The 21,324-nt window shown below is 37.9% G+C and overlaps 1 protein-coding gene across 24 annotated transcripts in view; it reads right to left on the bottom strand.

Moving 5' to 3' along the window:
* The window catches only part of LOC105490389 (NIMA related kinase 11), a 310,323-nt gene that overhangs the window by 86,863 nt on the left and 202,136 nt on the right, over window positions 1–21,324 (bottom strand). For 23 of the 24 annotated variants that reach the window (XR_011619681.1, XM_011755916.3, XM_011755920.3 and 20 more), the window contains one exon: window positions 11,368–11,428. Coding sequence is in view for 23 of the 24 variants with exons in the window: in XM_011755916.3 (XP_011754218.2) it covers window positions 11,368–11,428 (61 nt within the window). In the remaining variant the exon portion in view is untranslated. Of the gene's footprint in view, window positions 1–10,540; window positions 11,290–11,367; window positions 11,429–21,324 lie in introns of those variants that run through there. The other variant, XM_011755926.3, reaches the window with a different exon arrangement.

The following is a 21,324-nucleotide window of genomic DNA, read 5'->3' as shown; positions in this document are numbered from 1 at the left end:
TTTGCTTTTTGAAAATTGTTATCCCTCAATTCTTTCACAGAACTTTGGTAATAATTCCTTAATCTCTGCTAAACAGTAACACTGATATAGACCAGAGAAAGTATCAGGGCTTCTGAATCCCTTACAAACTTCCCTTGCTTAAGCTCTTCAAACTCTTAAGTCATTAAGTGTGGTGATGACTTACAGTCAGTTAATCTTGCACTATTATGTTTTTCACCTTGACAGAAAAAAATTTCTCATGCTAGTCTCACAGATATTTCAACATACTGTTTTATCTTTGGTTACTGACACATTGCGACCACTTTCACTGGAAGAGAGAAGGGATATTTTGGATCATAAGCCAGTTGGATCGTTTTGATGTGGATGCACAATATCTGTTTTCCATTATCCCTTCTGTTTATGTTTTATAGAGATTTATGTCTTGTGAAAAATTTAATTTTTTACAACTTCTTTAAAACTCCAAAGAATGCAACAGATTCAGGATTAGTGACAACTTGCGGAGAACCTGCTACGTGTCTGCTACCTTGTCAGACAGCTCCATTTGATCCATGTGTAGCAAGGGGAGGTGGCAAGGAAAAGAGTTTGTAATATAAATAAATCCCTACAACAATATTATTAATTACTCTTATTAGCATACTGATAGCAAAGAACATTATGTATATTGGTGTTAACTAGAAAGAAGTTCCAGTAATCAAGTTTACATAGCTAAAAGAGAAACTCACCAATCATTAATTCATTTAATACGCATATATTATGGTTTCATTGAAGTTAATATACTTTGTAGCAGAGATACTGTACATTGCACTAGGGTTGTACTCCAGTACATACCCAACACACATTTGCCTTGTTCACAGTGTGTGGTGTACTCATCACAGTGTTCTGCAATTATCTGTCTCCCTGACTAGACTGGGAAATCATTAAGACAGGGACTTGTTTTCTTCGTCACTCTGTGACATCTGGCTTATAATACAAACTTTACAAACATTTGTAGGGAAGGAAGAAGAGGAAAAGAAATCGAGGATACAAATTTCAACTATTGAAATGTCATGTTTCAAAATATCTGCCCTCAGTAAAATCGCTATTGGCTATATTATTGGCTATTTCCCATGCCCTCATTCTGGCCTTTTTTTCTGTTCCCTTTTCATTTCTTCCCTCTTTCTTTCTCCTAATTCTGCCTAGAATCACTTACTATCCTGTTCATGTCTGGTCTTGCTTCTTGTATCCCATGGGAAATTTTGATGAGAATTTAGAGTTTTGTAAATGAGGGGCCTTCATGTATGACAATTTGTTTTCCATGTATGAAAAAAGCACCTAGTAGGTATTCCCTGGTACTTTCACAAAACTATGCACTGGTCTGTCCAGGAGCCCACCTCATGACAAGGACCATATTCCAAATGAGTCTCAATATCCAACTCTTAATACAATGCCTTGAACCTTCCAGACCTCTCTAAATGCCTGATGTGGATACTGAGCTTCTAAGGAAGCTCAGTAACTCTTATACACAGTGCCAGATAGCCCATAACACAGGACAGGATCACAAAAAGAGGAAAAAAAAATCTAGGAAGAAAACATTTCATTTTAGCTTATAGCTTTTAAGTTCTCTATAATTTTTGGAAACAAAACTTTTATTTTACACTTTAGTATTATTCTGTTTGAAGTATAAATTGGAGTGAGTGTGTACAATAATCCTGTCAGGGCTTAAGGACTATAAAGCCATAGTTCTTAAAGTACAGTCTGGACCCAGAGCATCAGCATCATGTAGGAAGTTGTCAGAAATACAAATTCTTGGACACATACCAAACCTGTATTTTAAGCCCTCTAAGTAATTTGGATGCATGCTCAAGGTGAAAATCACTGATTTCAAGGCTTTAATCTAATCTTGATGCTATAAAGGAGACTGACACACTGAACTTGAAATGCAAAAGATCATCTTCAGGATCTACTGAAGCCACACAAATGCTAACTCATTCATTCAGTTCACTCACCTGTGATGTAAGAAGGAAAAATATCACTGTCCCTGTTCCAAGCAGAATTCAAACTAAATCGGGGTCAGGAATGGGGTCGAACCACTACACACAGCATTTTCAGGGTTTCAAAGTTAAAAATTTCTTGGTTGAAATTACCAGAAAGGACATGTGTATGTCTGTTTTTCTTTCTTCTCTGGTTAAGAGACAGAAGAAGCTCTTGAAGATGTCTGTAGAAGATACATACCTATCTTGACATGCTCTGCAGGCACCTGGGCATTACCAAAGTGCCTAGGCAGATACTGAGCATGAGTAAAGCCAGTTCATTCACAGAGGTTTCATTTTGAAGTGACAAAGCTTATACTCTGACATATTTAAGCTTAAATTGCCCCTGGATCCTGTTAACATTCTGACATATATTAACAACCACAATGATTCATAAGCTTTAACTATTATTATAGTTAGTGGGCCTCCCAAAAATGTAATAGGACCAAAACAGACACCAGTTACCTGGGCAGTGTTAGACCCTTATAAGACAATGTGATGGGATTGTCTTCATGATTTCTATGTAATGACAGGAAGTTCTTGCAGTCCTGAAAGCAATAAAGTTCTCATGTGTAATGAGGGTCCTGCTACGAGTTTCCACACCAGACAGGTATTTCAAAAGCATGTGCTCCCATCATCTTAATGTCTGTAGTCATAATCAAAGAACTTCCATTTCAGCAGCAGCATTAATTACATTCTACTGTTCTGGTAACATAAGAGGTCACAATAAGGGGTCATCATAGTCATAAGAAGCAGTAGAAGGATTAAGGGGCTTCCTGTGTTGCACAGTTTTGGGCAGCAAGCACTTTAGCAGTTACATGGAATGAGCACTGAAATGTTCTATAAATCATTCCAGTAGATGCCAGGACACAAGCAGATGCCAGGACGCAAGCAGGATGCAAGCCAGAACACAAGCAAAACTGAGAAATACATTTAATGAACGTATTCAGAATCTTGCAATCAGACAATCTGAAAAGAAGCTATTATAACTTCAGGGTATATGTATTTTTTATTTTATAATCTAGCTTCTTTTTAATTTACAAATTTAGTTTACTATAATCGTCTCAGTAGTCAAAGTGTCCAAAAGTCTTAATCCAGCCTTACTAGCAGGCACACTAAAGTAATGGAGGGCAGAATTGGGCTCTTTGCTTTCCAACATTTACCTCTTTTTAAAAATTGACTTCTAATCTAAGAATTCATGTACCTAGTACTTCCTTAAGTCAAAGCTTTTAATGTTAAAAACAAGGCAGCTTCTTGCCTCACCTTCAAGTTCCAGTCTCCAAAGTTGACCATATTCAACTCTTTAACTTGTTTTTTTTTTTTTGGATTTACCTTTATCTCTCTATAGCACATGTTTATACAACTATTTTTTTAAACTTTTCTGTTTTAGACTATCTATGGACATCCTACTATACATGGGGAATGTGAATTTTGTTCTTTCTTTCCTCTCTCTGTTATACAAACACACACACACATATACACACATATGCACACATATGCTTACAAAAATTTTTCTTTCCTCCATCTTTCTAATATAGTTACATCACATTTTAAAAATAATTGAATGTTTAAATTATGACTATGCAAATATTGTACAAAGCTAAGCACTCAATGTGTGCAGATTACTAATATTTTCTTTTAAAAATGACTTTTTGTTTTTCCAGGAGTTCATAATTGTCCTGGATTTTTTACTTTGTTTGGTTTTCTAATCTTCTTTCTAATTCATCCTTAAACTCACCAAAGGAACTGAAAACTCCTCTAATTATGATAAAATCCAAATGGGTTATCCATTAGTTCCATTCCTCTCTAGGAGATATTTATTCACCCCTTGGAATTATCAGACTCATTCTAGTCTAAATGGATTGTTTTCCAGGCCTGTTGCCCAGCTATTGTTCAGTGACCTTTCTTTATTCTCATTCTGGGAATCCCCTTAACCTCTCTCCTATATTGGATTTCCTATCTCCTGAAGTTCATGTCTTCCTCTTTCTTGATTGACTCTTATGTTTGATGAAGCATATCCTCTAGGAACTTCCTAAGAAAAGTCATGGGGGGTAGATATTTTTCAGACCTCGTTTTTGATACTGGATTCCTGCAAATGTCTTTCTTCCTTTCTCACACTTGATTGATAGTTTGGATAGATAAATAATTGTAGGTCAAACTTTATTGTCTTCTAGCTTTTAGGTATTTGTTGAAAAATAAGACACCACTCTTTTCTCTGATACTTTATAAGTGGTCTGTTTGATCTGACAATTTTTTTCATTTTCTGTTCTTTTTTCCTGGAATTTCTATTTGTTAGGTACTGAATCACCTAGATGAATCACTTTGTTTTCTTATCATTTATTAATTATATTCTGGTAAATTTCCTCACTTTTATCTTCCAAACCTTCTACTGAATTTTTTATTTCTGCTATTAAAATTATAACTTCCAGAGCTCTTTCTTATTCTCTGTATTATCTGTTTCACAGAGATAATATCCTCTGCTATCTTTTAGAATTTTAATATTGCTTCTTTAATTTTTTATTTTAAAAAACTTTTGTGGATACATAGTTTTTGAATTTTTATTTTCTTGCCTATATTGTCTGTTTCCTGAGTTCTTTGTATATTTTTGTCTTGATTTCCCTTTTTGGTTAGATTTCCTCAGATACTGGCTCTGGCTACTGCATTGTTACATGTTCATATGTAAGTGTGAAACATTAAAAGTCAATTTAAGCTCTTTCTGTAGATTCAGGGATTGTCAACTGGTAGGACTCATTCCCACCATTTTGTTGAGGAAATGTTAACATCCTTAGGATTCTCAGGCTGGTAAATGCTTTCAGAGAGATATCTTCTAAAGAGTCCCTGTTTTTCTGAACCTGAAGGAGTCCATGCTGTTCTTCCAGTGTTTCAGAAGCCAAGTAGGAAGGGTATCTGGGGATTTTATAACTTAATATGAAGACTTTCAATTCATCTCTTTGTTACATCACATCACCCTTTCCTTTGGTGTCCCTAAATCCAGAACCTTCCTGATTCAATGTTCCACCAAATTGAGTCTATTTTCTTCTGTCTTGACTGTGGAGAGGAATATTGTGGCTTTGCCAGTGGAGAGAAAGGAACCTGGAGTCTATTTCTCCTTATGCACACTGTCAACCAACCTTCCCATTTTAATTTTCACCTATACCATGCCTTCAGAGGTAGTTGAGGCCTCCAAATCTCGAGCATTTATGAGATTCTGTAGGTTCAGTTGCCTTGCTTCTCCTAGCCTACACCTTACCCTCCCTTCTTTCCTATATACATCTCAGGCACTTAGCTTTCAGGTTTCCCTGTTGTTGTTTTTTTGTTTTTGTTTTTGTTTTTTGAGACGGAGTCTTGCTCTGTCGCCCAGGCTGGAGTGCAGTGGTGTGATCTCAGCTCACTGCAAGCTCCGCCTCCTGGGTTCCCTCCATTCTCCTGCCTCAGCCTCCCGAGTAGCTGGGACTACAGGTGCCCACCACCATGCCCAGCTAATTTTTTGTATTTTTAGTAGAGACAGGGTTTCACCGTGTTAGCCAGGATGGTCTCGATCTCCTGACCTCGTGATCCACCCGCCTCGGCCTCCCAAAGTGCTGGGATTACAGGTGTGAGCCACCATGCCTGGCCAGCTTTCTCTGTTATCTAAATCAGTTATCACTCATCCATCTGCTTTATATCTTTCTCAAGTTCACTAAAGCTCTCATCTGCTTCCATCTCCTCTTACATTCTCTTTTTTTCTGTAGGTTTATATCAGCTTTATTCCTTTTTTGTCACGTTAGTGGGGCTTCAAGCAGAGATAAATGTGTATTTTTACTCCATGATTCTAATGCTCATTTATTTAAGGAAAAAAAAAAAGCACCCAGTTTAGAAAGGAATTTGGATATTAACTATTCAATCAGTGTTATTTCAATTTTTAGCAGTGGAATCTATCTTTTTCAAGACACAATCTTTTATAGAAATTCAATTTATAAAATAGATAAGAGTGAAGATAATTTTGGTTAAAACTGAGAAAAGAACAGGGTCTACATCTAATTTCTCCTAAAAATATTTTTAAACATTTCACATGGAAAAAGCAAAATAGTGCACAGAGATCCACTATAATCTTTTATTCAAGAAAGAACAGAGGAATTCACTGGAAAAGGAAAGATCTCAGTGAAGAGAGGATGGGTAGACAGCCTTCATGCCAACAACTAACTGAGAACTGTGAGTAAAGCCCTAATATGGGAGGCAGAGAGAGAGTGTTCCTCTATGATCCAGCTTTCCACTGGGGCATCATGCAATCCAGGCCACGTAAGAGCACCTTGTCCCTCCCCAGCCCTGGTGCTAACTTGGAAAAACACTGGCAGGCTGGCAAGAAAGAAAGGCTCCAGGAAGTACCCCAAGCATTTTTCCAGACCCAAACCTCAGTTTCCATGATATGATTACTATGTATTGTATGCCTATTTTAAAATATCTCATATACTCCATAAATATGTACCCACATAAAATGTTTAAGAACCATATGATCATCTATATAGATGCAGAAAAAGCATTTGAAAAAAGTCAGCATTCTATCATGATAAAACCTTCTACAAATGAGGCATAGAAGAACCCTACCTCAAAATAATAAAGGCCATATATGACACATCTACAGACAACATCATACTGAATGGGGAAAAGTTGAAAGTAATTCCCCTAAACCTGGTACAAGTTAAGAATGCCCACTTTCATTACTCCTATTCAACACAGTACTAGAAGTCCTACCTAGAGCAACCAGGCAAGAGAAAAATAAATAGCACCCAAATTGGAAAAAAGAAAGTCAAATTATTTCAGTTTGCTGATCATATGATCTTATACCTAGAAAATGCTAGACTTCTCCAAAAACTGGTAGATTAGATGAACAAATTAAGTAAAATTTCAGGATACAAAATCAACATACCAAAATCTATTGCATTTCTGTAGACCAATAACAATAACACTAAAAACCAAGTCAAGAAGGCAACTCTATTTACAATAGCCACAAAAAAACAAACAAACAAACAAAACAAAAAAACAAAACAAAAAAAAACCCTAGGAATACATTTAACCAAATAAGTGAAAAATTTCTACAAGGAAAAATACAAAACACTAATGAAAGAAATCATAGATGACACAAACAAATGGAGACACATCCCATGCTCATGGATGGGTAGAATCAATATTATGAAAATGACCATACTGCCAAAAAGCAGTCCTCAAATTCAATGCAATTCCCATCAAATACCACCATCATTCTTCACAGAACTAGAAAAAGAAATCCTAAAATTCATATGAAATGAAAAAAGAGCCTGCATAGCCAAAGCAAGACTAAGCAAAAATAATAAATCTGGAGGCATCACATTAACTCACTTCAAACTATACTATAAGGCCATAGTCATCAAAACAGCATGGTACCGGTATAAAAACAGACACAAAGACCAATGGATCAGAATAGAGAACCCAGAAATAAAGCCAAATACTTATAGCTAACTGATACTCAACAAAGCAAACAAAAACATAAAGTAGGAAAAGGACATCCTATTCAACAAATGGTGCTGGGATAATTGGCAAGTCACATGTAGAAGAATGAAACTGGATCCTCATCTCTCACCTTATACAAAAATCAACTCAAGATGGATCAAAGACTTAAATCTAAGACCTGAAACCATAAAGATTCTGGAAGATAACATAGGAAAAAACCCTTGTAAGACACTGGTTTAGTCAAAGACTTCGTTACCAAGAACCCTAAAGCAAATGCATCAAAAACAAAGATAAATAGATGGGACTTAATTAAGCTAAAAAGCTTCTGCACAGCAAAAGAAATAATCAGCAGATTTACAGACAACCCACAGAGTGGAAGAAAACCTTCATAATCTATACATCCAACAAAGCCCTAATACTCAGAATCTACAAAGAACTCAAACAAATCAGCAAGAAAAAAAAAAAAAAAACCATAAAAATTTGGGCTAAGGACATAAATAGACAATTCGCAAAAGAAGATATACAAATGGCCAACAAGCATATGAAAAAATGCTCAACATCACTAAGTATCAGGGAAATGCAAATAAAAACCATAATGTGATACCACCTCACTTCTGCAAAAAATGGCCATAATTTTAAAAATCAGAAAATAATAAATGTTGGCATGGATGCAGTGAAAAGGGAACACTTTTACTCTGTTGATGGGAATGTAAACTAGTACAACCACTACGGAAAGCAGTATGAAGATTCCTTAAAGGACTAAAAGTAGATCTTCCATTTGATCCAGCAATCCCATTACTAGGTGATCTACCTAGAGGAAAAGAAGTAATTATATGAAAAAGACACTTGCACATGCTGTTTATAGCAGCACAATTTGCAATTGCGAAAATATAGAACCAGCCCAAATGTCCATCAATCAATGAATGGATAAAGAAAATGTGATACATATACACATGTGGTACACACACCATGGAGTACTATTCAGCCATAAAAAGAAATGAAATAATGGCATTTGCAGCAACCTGGATGGAATTGGAGACTATTATTGTAAGTGAAGTAGTTCAGGAATGGAAAACCAAACATCCTATGTTCTCACTCATGTGGGACCTAAGCTATGAGGACACAAAGGCATAAGATTGATACATTTGGACTTTAGGGACTTGGGGAAAAGGGTGAGGGTGGTGAGGGATAAAAGACTACACGTTGGGTACAGTGTTCACTGGTTGGGTGATGGGTGCACCAAAATCTCATAAATTGCCATTAAAGAACTTATTCATGTGGCCAAACACCAACTGTTCCCCAAAAACCTATTGGAGTAAAAAAAAATTTTTAAGAAAACCTAGAGAAAACTCTTCTGGACATTGGTCTATGCAAAGAATTCATGACTAAGACTACAAGAGCACCAGAAACGAAACCAAAAATAGACAAATGGGACTTAGTTAAACTAAAATGTTTCTGCATAGCAAAAGAAACAAAGCAACAGCATAAACAGGCAATCTGCAGAATAGGAGAAAATATTTGCAAGCTATGAATCTGGCAGTGACTAATATCTAGAATTTATGAAGAACTCGAACAACCATCATAAAAAAAAAACCAATTAACTTGAATAAAAAGAGGGCAAAGGATATGCATGAACAGACATTTTCAAAAGAAGACACAAATGGCCAAAAAACATATGAAAACATGTTCAACATCACTAATCATCAGATAAATGCAAATTAAAACCACAAGAAGATACCATCTTACACCAGTCAGAATGGCTATTACTAAAAAGACAAATAATAACAGATGTTGATGAGGATACAGAAAAAAAGGAAAGTTTTACAGTATTTTTGTAGGAATATAAATTTGTACAACCTGTATGAAAAATAGTATGGAGATTTCTCAAAGAACTATCATTCAATCTAGCAATCCCACTACTGGGTATATACCCAAAGGAAAAGATCATTATATCAAAAAGATACCTGCACTTTTATGTTTATTGCAGCACTATTCACAACAGCAAAGATATGGAACCAACCTAAGTGTCCATCAAAGGATGATTGGATAACAACAGTACACACACACACACACACACACACACACACACACACACAATGGAATACTATTCAACCACAAAAAAAGAATAAAATCTTGAATTTTGCAGCAACATAGAAAGAACCGGAGGCCATTATCTTAAGTGAAACAACTCAGAAACAGAAAGTGAAATACCAATGTTCTCACTTATAAGTAGGAGCTAAATAATGTGTACATATGGATATAGAGTGTGGAATAATGGATGTTGGAGACTCAGAAGAGTGGGAAGTTGGGAGAGAGGTGAGGGATAAAAAATTACTTAATGGGTATAATGTACCATATTCAGGTGATGATTACACCAAAAGCCCAGACTTTACCACTGTGCAATATATCCATGTAAGAAAACTGCACTGCACCCCTTTACTTTAAAGAAATTATGACAATAATATATATTTTTGAGATAGGGTCTCACTCTGGCACCCAGGCCGAAGTACAGTGGTATAATTACAACTCACTGCAGCCTAAATCTCTTGGGCTCAAGGAATCTCCTAGTCTCAGCATCCCACGGAGTTAGGACTCCAGGTGCAGGCTATCATGCCTGGCTGAATTTTTAAAAATTTGTTTAGAGACAGGGTCTTGCTATGTTGCCCAGACTGGTCTCAAACTCCTAGCCTCAAGTGATCCTCCCATCTCAGCCTCCCAAAACATTGGGATTACAGGTGTGAGCCCCCACCTTCGACCATAAATATTTTAAAATATTTTTTAAGAGCCTCTTCTGCACCAGACACAGTGTTAGACCCTGGAAAAACAGAGATGAGCAGTACAGACATAGCTTCTGTTCTCATGCTGCTTAGTATCCCCAACCCCTCATCCTGGAGGTCTCCAAGGAGCCTAGCTTGAAAATTAGTCATCTGATCTGAGGTCCAGAGAGGAAAAAGCCTTCCTGGTCTTAAGTCATGCTTGAATGTTAAATGTACTTGTTAAATGTTAAATGTATCAAATAAGTGTATTTGATATACAATTAAACAGATCACAGGGTGATGGTCAGGTGAGAAAATCAAAGACCTGTGTTATGACTGAGGCTTCCCATATGCAGATGTGGAATAAGCCAGAAAAAGGCTATAAATTGTGCATAAAGCTCCTAATAAAATAGTGAATGTTTGCCCGCCTGAAAACTTAACTGTTTATTTTTACCCTGCCATTCCCTTTGAATAGATTGCTTTTGGTTTACCGTTTAAATATTTTAAATAAAAACTTGTAATCAAATTTAGAAGAAAAAAATATCTCAGCCCTTTTCATCTAGTAAGAATACTCTGCGTCACAGTTTATCATCTAGTGCTAGAGTGTATCACAGTTAAACTTTTCAGATTAAAAAAAAAAGAAAAAACTAACAAATAGGGCTTTATCCATGAAGCACAAGCAATCCTATTTATTGGGACTGACAATGCTAAACGAGTTTTAGTTTTGTTTTTCAGACCAAATCTCTTCAAATAACTGACTGACCTTCGGAGTGATGGCCCTCCCAGCTTAACTGAATGTACTCTGCTTCTACAGGACAAGTTAGGTAGGGAGATTCCTTTTTCCAGAAACTGCAAAAACTTGTTATTATGCACTGCTATGCTGCCATTTGATCACAAGGGACGACTGGATTTCAATTATTTCATCCTTGGAGACTAAGAGTTACTTACAATAATAATAAGCCATTTTTCTTCGAGTTTCCTGGCCCTTGGGTCAGACATTCAACTTCTGTTGGCCTCAGTTTCTTCATCTGTTATACTAGGATATCAGACTTAAACACCTGTAAGATTTCTTCGAAGTTATTTCAAGATAATCAGTAGCTGCCCATGTATTTTGAAGTCTAAAGGAACTTACTCACCTAGAGAAGTGCAACCCAGGACATTTTCCAAACACCTGGCCAACGCTTCAATATCGCTGTCCTGTCAAAATAAGGGAGAAAGATTTATTTTCCCTGTATGGCAGAAGGATACTTAATAACATGGAAAAATGTTCTTACTCCATTTAAGAAAAAAAAAAAAAATCTTGTTCCAAAATTATTTCAGTACAATCTTATTTTTAAAAAGAAAAATATCTTTGTGTATATCTACATCACTCTCTCCATAACAATCTTTAGATTAAAAAAATTTTTTTATTATACTTTAAGTTCCAGGGTACGTGTGCACAACGTGCAGGTTTGTTACATATGTATACATGTTCCATGTTGGTGTGCTGCACCCATTAACTTGTCAACAATCTCTAGATTTATTGCTCTGTCTCTCATGGCAAAAACATACACAAAAAATGTTAGCAGTGGTTTTGACTAAAAGGTTAAATTATGAGTGATCTTTATTGTCTCCTTTGTGTGCTTATGTCTTTTCCAAATTATCTCTAATAAATACATATTAATTCTATAAATATAGTAAATGCTATCAGAATAAAAGAAATATTTTATTCAATTTACAATTTAGTCAATACAGCAGAAATCTGACACATTTTTTCCTTGGAGAACAACTAGCTCTTCTTTGGAAATGTATGGTCTTCAAGGAGTGCTAAATCTAAGAATATCACTCGTCATTTACCTTAACCCTCAATAAGAGTCAGACATCCCCCATAAGGGTTGGGGAAATTTCAGAACTGCATTTGATTAAAAATATTGTCTTTAATACAAAATAAATCTGTCCTTCACCCAGCAGGCTTGAAATAACCCAAAACAGCATCCTAATGATCTGGGAAAAGTGTTAATTATTTTCAGGTTTGTGGTTATACTAAGGAAAATTAAGAATTTATGGCTGGGCACGGTGGCTCACACCTGTAATCCCAGCACTTTGGGAGTCCAAGGTAGGCAGATTACCTGAAGTCAGGAGTTCAAGACCAGACTGGCCAATATGGTGAAACCCTGTCCCTACTAAAAATACAAAAATTCGCTGCTCATGGCAAAGATTCAGTCAAAGAAAACATCTTTCAGGAGCGTATGATGGCCCGTGTGACTGAGAATCATGCTGCTGATTGGAACTTTTGCATTTCTTCACTGTTTCATAATTTAAATTGAAATTTACTGGAGCTAAATGGCCTGAGAGAGTAACTACATCTTGCTAGATGCCAAATCACAGTGTCACCAGCCTTCAGTCATCTCAGCCAAATGTTGGGAAGCCAGATTTTCAAATGCTGTGAAAAGAATGGCTTCTTTGTTGATGAACTTAAAAGTTCTTTAAGTCTCCTTCCCCCATAGCCATAAACCCCTCCATTATAAGAATATGCCTTAGAGGCACGAGGAACATCTTGTAAAATTCAATTCTGAAAAACTGTCCCATAGATTCAGATTTAGTCCAATGCCCACATTTTTTTCAGAAACCTATGCAGTCATTTCACTAATGGATTGGACGTTGCTTTTATGGTAGCTGTTCTCAAAAGGTACAGTCAGATCCGTGAAGTACATGATAACTATCAATGCCTACCTAGCAGCCACACAAAAAAAACTATCATATCTGAAGGAATCTCCCTTTTAAGACAATGTCAATATATAAATATTGAAAATAATGTTTTCTCTAACAATTCCCATTTATTTTTCATCTGGAAAATATACAAAATTATCAAAGACAATAAATACCCTAAATCCCACTGCTATTAATACAAACACACACACATAAACATATATAGTCGGTCTTTTCTATATACATCTATCTCTTAGATATTTCAGATCATACTATATATGTATGCTATATGCATGCCTATCTTTTAGATATTTGAGATTATACTACATATGTATGGCATATGTGTCTATACATAAGATACACATAAAACAGTACAATGTACTATTGTACAGTATTGTTTGGAATATTAAATTTATTAAATTAAAGGGGGTTAGTATTGATATAAAAAAAAGTTTATGTTTTTAGAACAGACATTTCAGTCACTGCATTCTCAGGTATTCCAAGCCAAATATGATGACATCAATAGATTGCATTTTAAAAACATTGTTTGGTTTTTCTGTTTCCAAACAGAAAATGTACAATATTGTTTGAACTTTTATCCGATGCTCTTAAAAATTCTTCAGAAGCATAATTTTAATGGCTGGACCACTGCACCCTAAAGATATATTATATGTATTTATCCATAGCCTTATCATTGGACATCTAGATTGCTTTCATTTTATTTTGTTGTAAATAATACTGCAATGTTGATCATTACACATACATCTTTGTTTCATGTTTATTGTTATTTCTTTAGGTTGGCCAATCAGAAATAGAATTATTGGGTCAAGGAATATGACAATTTAGAAACCTTCCTCTTTCTCTGTTCTTACTCTTTTCTCTACATTCATACACATCCCAACAAGTACATTTTCTCCACAAGGAGCTAATATATGCCTTCATATTTATTTTCATCCTCCTATCTATTAAAATATGCTCTCTGTCAAGAATAGATATGACAGATCCATTAAAGTCAAAATGCTTGATAAAGTTCATGTGTTATCTCTCTCAGGATATTTGTGTTTCATAAGGCATATAACCTCATATCAGAGGAGTTAATTTCTAACAGCAAAAGTTTAGGCAGCAGCAAGTAGGCAATCTCAAAGGAGGAAGTCGGATGGGGTCTTCACAGGATTGTACAAATCACACCACGTAGATCTTCATTTAGTTATCAGGCAGTTGTTTGACAAAATAATCCAGATTATCGCCTCACCTTAGAGCTAGTCATAATGAAAGATACCATTCACAAGAAAAAAACTGTGTCAATTCATTATCCAGTTGTATTTCATTCAGGAAACATTTATTAAATTAAAGAGGGTTGGTACTGATATAAAAAAAAGTTTATGTTTTTAGAACAGACATTTCAGTCACTGCATTCTTATGTATTCCAAGCCAAATATGATGACATCAATAGGTTGTATTTTAAAAATATTGTTTGGTTTTTCTGTTTTCAAAATAAAACCCTGTTTCTAACAACAACAACAACAACAACAACAAAACCAATTGTGTGTCAAATGTATACAAAGACAAGGAAGAGAGATGAAGCCTAAGCCTACCATTTGGGGAAAAATAATCATTTTCTGACACAGTTTGTTTCTCAAGCTATTGCTGACAATCAGTTATCCAAGAGACTCTGGTCGTGGTGTATTGTCCAAGCTGCAGCCAACTCCAGTGAAAAAGGTGCAGAAAGGTAGGAAAGAGGTTTTGCCACACCTATTAGGGAACAAACCAATAAAAACCTACTCATGGGAGAAGCCTAGTTCTAAAAGGTTTATTTTTCCCAAGTCTAAGAACAGTTAGCCTTTATGTGGATAAAGATTCTGAGAAAGGAGCCAGAGGAAGGCAAGGCTTAAAGAGATAAGATGCCATATTCTTCCCTCCTCCACTATCCACAGTGAACTTGCTCTCGCTAAATGAGTTAAAGGGAAAAACAAATTTACATTGACTAAAAATAATAAATAAATGATTTGGTTAAGAAAAATATTGAGTAAATTTGAAACGTAAAGAGTTGGAGATGAGAAACCAAAGACAGAGGGTTCTGTTTGAAAGTTAGGTAAGTGAAAACCATTTACACAGTTTTCATTGGAGCTGAATGGATAACTAAGGGAATGATATGTGTAAAATGATAACTATATTTAATATTATGTATATTATTTGGTAACAAATTAATTGTGACTGTATGAATGAATGAATGAAAGCTACCTAGCTGCCACAAGAACTTAGTTTGGGATAGAGTTCAGTTTGAGCACCAGCAGTCCCTTGGAGATGGCATATCTATCTTTAGATGATCTTGAGAGTCTCCCAAAAGGTTATTCTTTTGCTCACGGCTCCTTCACCTTGAAGGTGTGAAAACTCAGCCATCTGTCTACATCTAGCACCCTCAGCACTCTCCTGGCTGGTAGGCTATACTGACTCCCGAAGGCATATCTAGAGAAGGCGTGGTGCATATCCACACACGCATAGACAGGTTCAGAGCTACAGAAGTGTTTTCTGTTTCCAGCGGCTGAAAGCTGCTCTGAGTGAGTGAGAATGGATGCATGCACGCTTTCATGCTGTGCTGCCAGCCCCGACACCATGTCCTCCATCTGCCAAACAATCCCAAGCAGGCATAGACCTATAAATGTACGTACAGAGTAGAGTATGCATAACCTTCTATCACAGCCCCCGCTATGGAGAAGTGCTCAGCAAGCTTCATCTTGCTCAGGCCTCAGGCACGTCCTCACTCAACCTTATGTCAATAGATGCGAAGGCGTAGAGGGGCTGATTTCTTTCACCTCTTGGTCACCTCTTCTCTCAGAGTCATCCCACAGAGATGTAAATCCCACCAAATCATGCAAAACCCTCTTCCCTCCTCACCCAGAGTCACTCTGGACCTATGTTTTTTGGTTTTTTGTTTTTTTCCTGAAAGACTTCATTTGAGTATACTCACACCTTCTTGAAGCTGTGGCCATGCACTGGCCACAAGCAGCCAGGAAGTGGCCTCAATGCAGGCTGAGGACCTATAGAGCTCATCTATGTACATGAATATTGCAACTCTGTTGTAGTTTTTTTGTAGTTTTTCTTCTTTTGATGTCATTATTAACGATGCATTATTTTTATTGAGACAAAATTTGCACATGATTAAATGCAAGATCTTAAGGGTAAATTCTGTGTTTTCAAAAATGTATACACTTGTGTATACAACACCTGAAGCAAGGTAAAGAATATTTCTGTCATCCCCAACAGTTTCCTCCTTCCAGCCAATCCCCATTCTCCACAGGCACTGTTCTGATTTCTATCACCACAGACTCATCGTAAGAGTGTTTATGTTACCCTTCACTGCACTGGCCTTTGTCTGAAGTAAAATTCACCCTCCTTACAAGTTCTTCATGCATAGCTGTAACTGGTCTGACTTTTCCAACCTCATATGATCTTTTTGCTCACTATGCAGTTTCTGGAACGTGCCCAGTGTTTTCACGACCTGTAGCTCTCCCACACTCTCTGTTCCCTCTCGGTGAAGCACTCTTCTCCCAATTCCCCTTTGTCCCGTTGAGGACTGGCTCCTTTCCATCCTCCAGGTCATGGCTGAAAAGTCATCTTCTAGAAACTCTCCTTGACTTCCGTTACTAGTAGGTCTTCCCTTAACCAAATGCCCATTCCTTTATCACTTCAGCTTCTTCATTTTCTAGTTGCTCTTACTTCTTTGTGTCCTGGCTAATAGGCTACCTATACCAATAGACTGTACACTGCATCCATTCATTCATGTATTCCACAGTATCTACTAAGTATTTGTTCTATGATAAACACTGTTCAAGGTGCTGGGAATATAGCAGAGAAAAAAAAAATAGAATATCTGCTCTACTGGCTTTCATTCTAGTAGAGTGAGACAGGCCATAAATGAATAAGCAAGAAAACAGTGGCAACTCAGTTGGCAATAAAGACTATGGAAGAAAATAAAGTAGGGGAGGAAAGAGGGGATTCTCAGTCCCGTGAATGCTATTTCATACAAGGTGGTCAGAGTCCTCCCTGATAAGATGACATATAAACAGAGACTTGAAGACAGGGAGGGAGCAAATCATTTGTGTATCTAGCAGGAAGAGAATTCAAGGCTTCCAAAGGCAGGGACATGCTTGGTGTGTTCCAGAACCTGGAAAGAAGCCACAGAGGTGGAGTGAGTGAGGGCAGTTCTTGTATTGAGGGAAGAGAGGGCTTAGTGAGGTGATGATGATGAAGTACTGAAAAGCCTTTATTTGCTTTGAATGAGATGGGAGGGTTAGTAGGAGACCAGTTAGAAGCTATGACAAGGAGGTGATGATGGCTTTGGCAGTAGGAATGCAGGTAGTAAGTAGAGGTCAAATTCCAAGTATACTTTAAAGGTCAAGCCAACAGGTTTTGCTTATGGATTCGATATGAATGTGGGTGAAAGGATGTCAGTCAAGGTTGGCTCAGGAGAAGCTAATTTGGACTGAGGGTAGAGTATATGAGGGGCTTAACTTTAGTACATGCTTATTTCAGGATGTCCATTAGAGACTCCTAACCCTACTCCCAGGCAAGACTGGATATGTGAATCTAGAGTTCTTTTGTACACGCTTATTTCAGACTGGATATGTGAATCTAGAGTTCTGTCAAAACAGAACTGAAGAATGGTAGACACACATTTGGGAGCTGTCAATCAATAAATACTATGTAAATATGTAAGGCTGAGTGAGATCCCATGAAGGTGGAACTATGTCTATTGTGTTCATTACCGTATACCCAGTGCTTAGACCATTCACATATGTGATGCATAAATGAATGACCCAGAAAGTAACTCATCTATGTTGTGTGTGTGTGTGTTTTCTTTTTTTTTTTGAGACGGAGTCTCGCTCTGTCGCCCAGGCTGGAGTGCAGTGGCCGGATCTCAGCTCACTGCAAGCTCCGCCTCCCAGGTTTACCACATTCTCCTGCCTCAGCCTCCTGAGTAGCTGGGACTACAGGCGCCTGCCACCTCGCCCTGCTAGATTTTTTTTTGTATTTTTTAGTAGAGACGGGGTTTCACTGTGTTCGCCAGGATGGTCTTGATCTCCTGACCTCGTGATCCGCCCGTCTCGGCCTCCCAAAGTGCTGGGATTACAGGCTTGAGCCACCGCGCCTGGCCCTGTGTTGTGTTTTTAAAGGTGTTTTTTTAAGACAGGGTCTTATCTGTTGCCCAGGCTGGAGTACAGTGGCTTAATCATGGCTCACTGTAGCCTCGACCTCTTGGGCTCAAGTGATGTTCCAGCCTCAGACACCCAAGTAGCTTGGTGCCACCATGCCACCATGCCCAGCTATTTTTAATTTTTTTTGTAGAGATTAGGTCTCACTATGTTGCCCAGGCTGCTCTCAAACACCTAAGCTCAAGCAATCCTCCCACCTCAGCCTCCCAAAGTGCTAGGATTACAGGAGTTAGCCAGTGTACCCAGCCCCACCTATTTTTTTTTTTTCCTGCAAGTTACATTTCTAAACTATTATCTACTCTCCCATAAATGATGTCCAGAACAGCCCTGAAAAATATTACTAAGTTACTGAAACCAAAACACCAAGGTGACCTTATCCATCTTCTTCACACTCAGATGTACCTTTCACATCTCAGCTTGATCTCATTAGAAGCCAAGTCCTTGCTTATATGCATTCATAATTCATAGGAAGGCAGAAGATGCCGTTTAGCATAAAGCCATAGGACAGAGCTGATGGCACCTTTGTGAGGGCTTCCCTGAAATCAGGAAGCTGATATCACAACTCCCATCTCACTGCTGATGGTGGCCTTCTGCCTTAAAGTATGTGCAGTGATAGGAACACAGAGCCACATCTGCAAAACTCAAACTGCCAACAAGCCCCCAAAGCTCCCATACGACTGAAAGCCTCTTTCACTGAATTCCGAATTGCTGAAACGTGACTGTCAATGTGTCCACATTTCACTGCTAATGCCTTGTTTACTCTGCATTATTAAAACCTTCTAACTGCAGCTGTCTCTTATTAATGCCCAGGTTCTCGGCAAGTCAATGCCTGTGGGGTTGCTTTAGGGTTTCAAAGACGTTCTTAGGTATCCAATGACAGAACTCTTAAGACATTTAGAATTACAGCTTAGAAATGTAAAGGATAAAGAGACGAAAAAAGGAAGTGGGGCTGATAGAATGGCAACATAACACCTACCCAAAACAGGGCAATGGATTTTCCAGGAACTGGTGAGGCCTGTACTCCATCTGCAACAATCCATTTCTAGAATTCCCCCACAGTGAAAGAAAAGCTCCCTCTAATCAATCCTTCCACTTGCTCTTTATTAACTACTTAATCTCTTTCCACTCTATACATGCGATAGCCTAGAGAAGAAAGTCCTGCAATTTAGCGGAGGTTTATTGCCACAAAAAGACAAAAGAATTTTTCAGTCCAAAAGATAGTCATTGTGATACACAGTTCTTTATTGCAGATTTCTATTTTTAACTCTAGTTCTAGCTTTATTTTTATTTAAATCCCACAGAGTAAGTGAAAAATGTAGCCCTGTGATTTAAATATGATTTTAAATCATCAGCTCATAGTCCATTTTCACACACTTTGGAGCTGTCACGTAGGTCCCAAGCATCTCCTTTTCTTCTCCTTTACCAACTTCTACATTAAGTTCTATACTTACGCCAAATTCCTAATGTTGGTACAATGAATATTTGCTGGTTTAAACCCCAGCTCTGTCATTGGATGGGGTAACTTAGGTCAAATTAGTTATTCTGTCTGTTTCATAGTCTTCTCATTTGTAAATGGGTGAGAGATGTTAATTACATTAAGTGCTGTGAGTATGAATGGGATAAGGCATGTAAAGGACTTGGCACAATACCTGGATGCTGCAAGGCAGCTCTCTCTTATTATGACTGGTGTTTTCCCAGGGATGACATAGGCCCCTGTGCCTCCAGATTACCAGGTTATGTAGGAACAATGCACCCCCAGCAATGGCCCCCATGTGTCACAACCCTTTCCTCCCTCCCAGGTTGGACACCATTAAATGGTATTTACTCTCCCTGTCTAGGTGAATGAAATATTCAGAAAATTAAATTTCTGATCACAAAACAGTTGGATGGGACTTGTATTGTTCTGTTTGCCAACACTGTTTAGGATGGTTTTCGTATTTTTTGTAGGCTTTCTGTGTACCATGTGGTCAGGGCACCTCAGCTCTGATGATAGCTAGGAAAATAGGGGTTAATGTAGGGTAGTGGAGGGAGAAGATTGTTGGAGAGAAAAGCACTACAGGGTCCATCACAACTAGTCTTATCAGCTGTGTCTCACCACTCTCACCCCAAAGTTCCAGGAGCAGCACAGCAGAGCACAGGGCATCTCACAGTGAAGGTCACTGTCCCTTTATTTGCCCATTGACCTGTGGACCTCTGAGCAGCCACCAACAAGGGAGACCGTGGGGCTGGTGACCTTATCATCTTCACACTGAAGGGAACACTCAGATGCTTTGCATTCCTGCTCAGTTTTGCTTTGCCCTTTATTCACCCTATTGCCTTTCTCCTTTTTCTCCATGCTTTGGTATTGGGGTGAAAAATGTAGGTGCGATCCTAAACCCTATAATGGACCTAATTTTAAAGACTTAATGTCTAAGGTCTCCTACAAAGCCCGCAAACTCACACATGTACCCCCTGAACCTAAAATAAAGGTCAGAAGAAAGAAAAAAGAACAGTATATCAAATTGTTAAGAGAAGTAAGTGATACAATTAAAAAAAAAAAAAAGCCCACGGTGCTGTATCCCACAGCAAGGTTTGGCTGGTCCCAATATGACTAGCAGTGAGCTGTGCTGTGTCCGGACAAGAAATGGGAGAGAGACAAGTGGGAAGAATCATGATGGAAATGAAGGCTGGGATGGGGGTAGGGATGGAAATTGTCACCTCAAAGTCTCTCCTTTGAGCAACACACAGTCTACAGAAGGCCCATCACCTAGAAGGAATGACACACCAAACTGGGAGTATGCACCAACACTTTAGCAAGGCTGATTGCTTTACAGCCTGGGACACAGGCCAGCAGAATGCTAGTGGAAAAACGATCGACAGTCTGAAACAGCTGGGAGTCTGCCTTTTAGAACTGATGACCTCTAAGGTCGATTTAAGACAAAAAGTGTTTCTTTCCTAGTGTGAAGGTAAATTAATTAGGTCAGATCATGTAAAAATAACAGGCAAATAAGTCCCACTATTGGGACTCAACAGTTCTGGCAACTTCTTTTAAAAAAGAAAAGGACATAGGCTAGGCGTGGTGGCCCACGCCTGTAATCCCAGCACTTTGGGAGGCCGAGGCGGGCAGATCACGAGGTCAGGAGATCGAGACCATCCTGGCTAACACGGTGAAACCCCATCTCTACCGAAAATAAAAAAAATTAGCCGGGCGTG

Source organism: Macaca nemestrina, chromosome 2, assembly GCF_043159975.1.
Source record: "Macaca nemestrina isolate mMacNem1 chromosome 2, mMacNem.hap1, whole genome shotgun sequence".
In the NCBI taxonomy this organism is placed as follows: Eukaryota; Metazoa; Chordata; class Mammalia; order Primates; family Cercopithecidae; genus Macaca; species Macaca nemestrina.
The sequence above is the reverse complement of the archived record's forward strand: the minus strand, read 5'-3'. Positions and strand labels throughout refer to the sequence as shown.